Raw genomic sequence first — 6,851 nt, forward strand, 5'->3', positions numbered from 1 at the left:
GCATCGAATGTGCTCTAAACCTCAAATTTTGCAAAGAGGTTTATTCCAAAGAATCCAAAAAGCGTTTTGGGAAATTCCACCCAAAAGTGATTTATTAAAATAGTTAGTATTTTTAATGGGGTTCCTAAATCTAAACTTAGGAAAATTAAAATATTGATGAGTACTAGCAATTGTCCCAAAAGGTACAAAGAGAGGCCGATAGAATTAGTGAAAGGAAGAAAGTTCTATAGAGAGTCAAGCATATATAAAGGTAAGTAGTGACGAAGGCAATATGATTATAATTTCTGACTTTCAAAGGAACTAAAGTAAATATGGAAACAAGCATAGTGCTGCACAGTGCCCCGGAGGATGTGAAAAAAGTCCCAAGTTTCATGGTGAGTGAATGCACACCAAAATTTAGGGAACTCTTGGACAATGCCTGCATCAAAAAGAGGATGAAGGGCAATCAAATGCACCACAAACCATTCATAAATGATTAAAGAGAATGAAGGATATTACGTGAACACCCATGTATGATTATAATTGATCTAGAGGATGGGACTTACATCTGGTACACAAGTACATACAGTATCTATGATCTGAATCTGAAGACAATGTACAAAAAATAAGTAAAATTTATACTGTGAGGCAGTACCTGTTCGTTGTCACCAACAACTGATTCATTACCCATAACCTGCAGAAGGGAGTCCTTTGAAGAACAATTCACTGCAGTGGGACCCTTTTATATGATCCTTGATAGCTGTTTGTTGATGTCCCATGAAGAGGTGAATTGGATAATTTCCTCAAGGAAGTTAAAAGCTAGGAGACGGGGCTTCTTCTGCTCCAAAGAGATATGCCAGGGATCTGCCTTTAACATGTAATATTCTTGTGCACTTGTTCAACATAGTCTAGTCCGATCTCTCCTGTAATAAGTAGAACTAACTGGAAAAAGAGAGATAAATAAATTGTCTCGAGCACTTAAGCAAACCTGCCAGATCTGACATTGACTGCATGAAAGAAAACTTGAAGAGAAAGAGACGTGTTGGTGATTTCAGCATTGATGTCAAAGGTGTATGTGGACAGTAAGCTTGGCATTTGATGATGAGACGTTGACTGGAACTTAAGTTTGGATGGTGGAACTGCTCTTGAAGAAGGCTATGTAAGTTCATTCGATTGCCTGGCAGAGACAATGCTCCACCTGATAGGGATCAAGCAATCAAGACACTTTGGCAACATTCAAATGGAGGAAAACAGTTTATTGATGAGATAGTCAAGTTTGATGGTAGTGTTCTGGGCAGTAGATACAGATCTCATCCAAACCAATTCCGTTGGATTTAACACAGCATATTAATGCAAAATTTCTGACCTGAATACTCATCCCTTAATGGTGCTCATGATTACAGATACACTGCTCATCTCACGCAGCTGTTTCTGGGTTGCATAAACAAGGAAATGCGTATCAAACCTCCTCAAGGACTTCTTCATACCTTCATCACCATAGTTATGGAGTGCAAAAGCGTTATATTTTTTTTTACTGATCAGTTCTGCAAACACTGTCACAGGTACACATTGCTTGCAAACTTCTGACTGTTATCACTATTTTTTATTTACGGGGATAGCCCTCCTGGTTACCCCAATTTTGCGCAAGGCACTATTGTGGGTAACAGTCCCCTCTTATATTATCATGCTCTTCTTTGAGCACTAACACATGGTGAGCCTTACCTGGTGTAAAAGCTCTGGCTCGATTTGTCATTTTATGTACCAAGTGCAACAACTCTGTAAACACCTTTGCACAGCAGCTTATTATCTTGAATAAGCTTAATAGTCTTTGGGCTGAATATGTCGTTTATCAACTTTCATTTCCAATTATAATTCTTTAGAAATAGACCATTTGGAGCTGTGTGGAAACTTCATTAATACACTCAAGCACTGTGGTGGCATGAGACCATTCATCACATGTAGGAGACAAAGCATTAGTGTATCTTTAGAAATAGTGCTTAAAGAATGAAGAGAGAAAGCATAAAACTCTGTGATATGGTCCATACTCCATAGAGTATCATCCAACAGATTTGAGAGAAGGCATTTAAGCTGGATTTGCCATCGTGCATTGGGATTCATTTCATCACATGTAGGAGACAAAGCATTAGTGTATCTTCAGAAATAGTGCTTAAAAAAGAAAGAGGGAAAGCATAAAACTCTGTGATAGGGTCCATACTCCACAGAGAATCATCCACCAGATTTGAGAGAAGGCATTTAAGTTGGATTTGCCATCGTGCATTGGGATTGATCTAGCGTTCACCTCAGTCTATAGCTTTGCTTGAAGCTCTACAACACATCCATCCTTGATGAAGATGAAGAGGAGTCCATCACATCATTTTCTGTAGAATGTCTTAATTTTGGCACAGCAGTGGAAGAAGACATAGTTCTGTAGTGCAAAGAATAGGTAACCAAATAGGAAACTGTGCAACTTTATAAGAATGGGCTCAGAGGACAATTGCGGCATTGCCCTTGGTTGGCAAGTGGTACAACTTGGATCAAATGAAAATCAAATCAAGAAGAAACTTCCTCAACTGTAAGACAATTGATGAGTACTGACAACTTCTAAGTGGGGATATTTGATTGTAAATAAGATCAGAGGTTTACTGAGCCTATGATAATGTAAATTTTCTCTGAGGAGAAGTTCAACAACAAATTTGCTACAGTATGACCACTATTTCAGAAGTGAGTTGTGCAGATGATAGGCACAAGTCACATATCATAGTTAACATTCCTCCTGCAATTTTAGAGTGATGGCAGTCACTGCGTCAGAGGATGTGCTAAAAGTTGGGTCAAATACTCATGTAGTGATCCGATTATCCTAGAAATATTGCAACAAATAAGGGCAAGAGAAATGTACAAGGTTGTTAATAAGTGGGCCTCATCTGCCACCTCCTGCTACACTTTTTCTGCTGAAGCTAATTTCTCTGATATAGTTAAAAACTGTTGTTGCCAAGGTGCATCCACCGTATGTGGACTGGTTGGTGAAGCCAAAGAGCATTTCTGTAAGAAGGCTTGTATGAGAAGTATAAGCACATGTGACACTGCCTCAATGGCAGTTGTTTCTGGAACTTTACTTGCAAATGGTAGTGAGCAAGGCATTGATGTGTTAGTAACTTAGTTCCCACTGCTGCACAGATTAAATATCCCCCATGTTGTACCAATGGAATGCAAGGCAAGGTAAAACTGTCTTCAGCTTTAAAAGTTAATTAATATAAACTAAGTGACCTCTTGAACAGGCTTGGCGTGGTCCAGTGGGTTAATAAATTCCGTTACACCAAAGAGTTTTGCTGTAAAAGGATCAAAAAAATTAGAAAGGAAAGGCAATTCTTCAGTCAAACATATACACACTGACTCACAAATGACGGAAATGGGCAATTTAACATATATACACTGATTAACAAATGGTGGAAATGGTCAATTTTCAACCTTTTTCAAATCTTTCACTGTTTAAATCGATTCCAATTATTCGAGAAGCTCCTGCAATTCTTGCCCCTTCAGCAGCCTGCATAGATTAACCCAAACAAGATGCGTAACAGAAAACTAAAGGGTACACTCATGATATTGGTCCCAAAATATTCAGGAACAGTGCTGAACTATTAAATAATCATCATAATCCATTAATGACTGTAAAATAAGAGTATTGACACGAACATAAAGAGAGTACACTTTTCGTTAGTACTTACACCAAGCCCAACAGCCCCAAGGCCAAATACTGCTACTGTTGAACCCTTCTTGGGTTTGGCTACATTCAAAGCCGCACCCATCCCTGAATCCACAGCAAAATGAAGTTTGCATGACATTTCTAATCTAGGAAACGATCATGGGTTTCACAATCATCAACCAAGTACATTAAGAAGTTCGCATGAAGTAGTTACCTGTTGAGGCACCACAACTCAGAACACAGACTTTGTCAAGAGGGGCCTCTGGATTAATTTTGGCAACACAACTGGCATGAGCAACAGTGTACTCGCTGAAAGTCGATGTACCAAGGAAATGGTAAATCGGTTTCCCATCTTTTGAAAACCTTGTTTTTCCATCATTTATCATAACCCCTCTCTCAGTGTTAATTCTCAGAAGATCACACATGTTGCTCTCCTCTGACTTGCAGTGTCTGCATTCTCCACATTCTCCAGTAAATACAGGAAGCACAGTGTCACCCTCCTTGAGGTCAGTCACCCCTTCTCCAACACTCTCAACAACCCTGTGTCAACCAACCTATAGTTAGTGAACAATAAATCACAAAGTTTCTGTCTCTTTTTCCCTTCTGAAATTCTACATGCCTACTAGTATAACTAATTAATTTATTTTGAATAAAAAACAGAGTGCATACCCAGCTGCTTCATGTCCCAAAATGCGGGGAAAGAGAGGGGTTTGGCCCTGCAACAGAAAGCAGTATGAGTATCAGTAATTTAATTTCACTGTTGAAAATATGTAATAATCAATGTTTGTAGTGACTTAATTGTATAAAGAGGAAGCTAATGTATCATACAGTGCAGGGGAATGCCACATATCCAGACTTTAATTTTTATTGATGTTTAATAAATTTAGTTCCAATAATTTTTCAAAGCATACCTTTGCTTCCCAGAAATAAACGTCTGTATGACACAAGGCAGTATAATGAATTTTAATTCTGACTTCCATTGCCTGTGGGGGAACCACCTCCACTTCTTCAATCTTCAGAGGCTCCCCTGCTGCCCAGGCAACAGCAGCTGCAACAGATATACAAATATCAAAATATATCAGATTTCAAGAAGCACACATACAGTTTGCATAAATCCAACTTAACCCTGAAATTCAATTTTGCCCTGAAATGATATACATGAAATAAATAGAATGTGGCCATGACTCTTTGCACTGAACTGAACTCAACTGGAGTAATTACCTTTGCATTTGATAACCTGGCCTGCAGTAGAGCTCGCCATTTTCCTTTCTGCGCAAATGGTCTTCTCTCGCTATGGTAGTATTATGTAGGACAAACAAAGGCTTCCTTCTTGCGTTGGTGGTGAAGGCAGATATGGTTCCTGAATTTATATCCCACTTCGCTTGAAACACTGATAATCGAATGCGGTGAAGGCGTTGCGAAGTCAGGCATGCCATATTTGTCGGGATAAGCCTCCATGTCATTAGTTTGAATTAATGAGGGCATAGTTATCTGCAATATTTATGGAGTCCATGGTTATCTGGTGGCCTTACCTATCAGCCATACAGGATCTATGAAATCCGAGTCTGCGTTTTGCGTTTTTCCACTTAACTGCTAACAGAAACGCTTGAACAATTTCCCGCTGAATGTGGATGCCAAGTGTCAGTCTCACAAACAAAAGGACGACGAAAAAGGTCTTTCAAAGGAAGGCCTATCGGCCTAATTAATCTAATCAAGGTGAAACTTCTAGAAAAAACCACGTATCAAGGCAAAACGATTTGAGCTTTTGATTATGTTTTAATCTAGGTTGTTGGTTGTCCAACAAGAAGATATAAGAATGGGCTTGAGGATCATTTGGAAAACACATAGAGAGATTGAAAAAAAACAATTATTTGAGAAAAATCAATTAAGGAGATCTTGCAACAGAGGGGTAGTGAGAATCTGAGAGAAGGAATTTTTGGAGAGTACCAGGGAGAGGGAGAACAAAAAGGTGTCCAAGGGAACGCTGACGCTAGCCTACGCAGTGTTGACGTAGAGGCAACACAGCCCTTGAGGGGAAGTCGAGTTCCTGCTAAGAGAAGTCGAAGTTCAGTTGCCTAAAGCTAGGGTGTAAGTCTAGAAGGCAGAAAGTTGATTTCTCAGCGAGCGGAGGATCCAGAGGAGAGGCAGCGTAATACCCAGGAGGGGTGACGCAAAACCTGCACAGGGTGACACAGTTTTCGGCAAAGGCCACTCAGAGGGTGACACAGAGCCTCCAAAGCAACATGATCAATCATTGATTCCCCACTAACAGGGTGAGATCATTTCAACAGTGTTTTTTTTCAGTATTCTCTCTTTTGTTCAGTGTTCTCTCTGTATCAGATTGCTAGTTGAAGATCCTAGAATTGTACTCATAATTTCTCCTACATAATAATAAACCCTTAATGTTGTTGCACTGATTTTCCCACATTGGGTTTTTCCAAAGACTATTTGTCCAAAAATAATTGTCCTATGTTGTATTTTTTTTTTTCACTCAGTTTTTTGCTTCTGTGGATATGATAATTAAGTGAAGGTTGCAGATGTATTTTCTTCGATATTTACCGTAGAACACAGTAAATAACTTGCATGATTTAAACAAGTAGGAGAAGTGACATCAGTTTGTTGCAGTATGGATTCCAATTGTGGAATTTTCACATGGTATCAGAGGTAGTGCAGGTGAGACAAGAAGAGCAAAACCAGAAACCCCATCACTGAGCAAAAGGGGAAATCGAAAAGCTGCAAGAGGCAGCAAGTCGAAACCCAAGAGGGTTTGCGTAGTTCTAGCCGGAGGGTTGAAAATTCGAGGTAGTCTCTCTCTAAGTGAGTTGACGGAGAGAAATAACTTCCAGTTCAAATTTTGCCTAGGCAAAGGGAGCAGCGTGAGGAGCAATTGGTGGATGCAGATTTTTCAGTAAGCAAATTTGTCCGCTGAAAGACGTCAGAATAAAAAAGAAGAGCATAGTGAGGGAATACTTCTTCAGTGATTTCTTGCCGAGGAAATCAACATTTCTCAATAGCTGAGCAGCAGAGAAGCAGTAGCCTACCAACTCCATCAGGGAGTGCGTAAGTCAGCCTAGGAGCTACACAGTAGGGAGAAAGAGGGAGTTGTTCGACAGTTTTCAGAGGAGATGGCAACCAGTGGCTTGAGGGATCAAGAGAGGTTGGACGGGGCTTC

General features: G+C 39.8%; 1 protein-coding gene across 2 annotated transcripts; it reads right to left on the reverse strand.

Moving 5' to 3' along the window:
• Positions 1-494: 494 nt before the first annotated feature.
• Positions 495-5,047, reverse strand: LOC149138208 (alcohol dehydrogenase 1-like). Of its 2 annotated transcripts, XR_016264308.1 has the most exons (8): positions 4,901-5,047; positions 4,591-4,727; positions 4,349-4,395; positions 3,894-4,219; positions 3,702-3,784; positions 3,445-3,520; positions 2,876-3,305; positions 495-2,752 (listed from the first exon to the last, which is right to left on the reverse strand). XR_016264308.1 is itself a non-coding variant. In XM_089447812.1 (7 exons), the coding sequence occupies exons 1-7, from the start codon at positions 4,938-4,940 to the stop codon at positions 3,235-3,237; spliced, it is 780 nt and encodes a 259-aa protein (XP_089303938.1). In that variant the 5' UTR covers positions 4,941-5,047; the 3' UTR covers positions 495-3,234. The 2 variants fall into 2 exon arrangements, 1 of the variants encoding a protein (XP_089303938.1); XM_089447812.1 differs by having other exon boundaries at positions 495-3,305.
• Between the last annotated feature and the right edge of the window lie 1,804 nt (positions 5,048-6,851).

Source organism: Pinus tabuliformis, chromosome X, assembly GCF_031772625.1.
Source record: "Pinus tabuliformis cultivar Carrire ecotype Pingquan chromosome X, CPIR1, whole genome shotgun sequence".
Classification (NCBI taxonomy): Eukaryota; Viridiplantae; Streptophyta; class Pinopsida; order Pinales; family Pinaceae; genus Pinus; species Pinus tabuliformis.

Coding starts and splice junctions, on each gene's coding strand:
- LOC149138208 (XM_089447812.1), bottom strand. CDS start 4,940: ATGGCGAGCTCTACTGCAGGCCAGGTTATCAAATGCAAAG. Junction 4,396..4,590: donor TTTATTTCTGGGAAGCAAAG/GTATGCTTTGAA, acceptor TTTCTGTTGCAG/GGCCAAACCCCTCTCTTTCC. Junction 3,785..3,893: donor GAGTTGTGGTGCCTCAACAG/GTAACTACTTCA, acceptor CTGTGGATTCAG/GGATGGGTGCGGCTTTGAAT.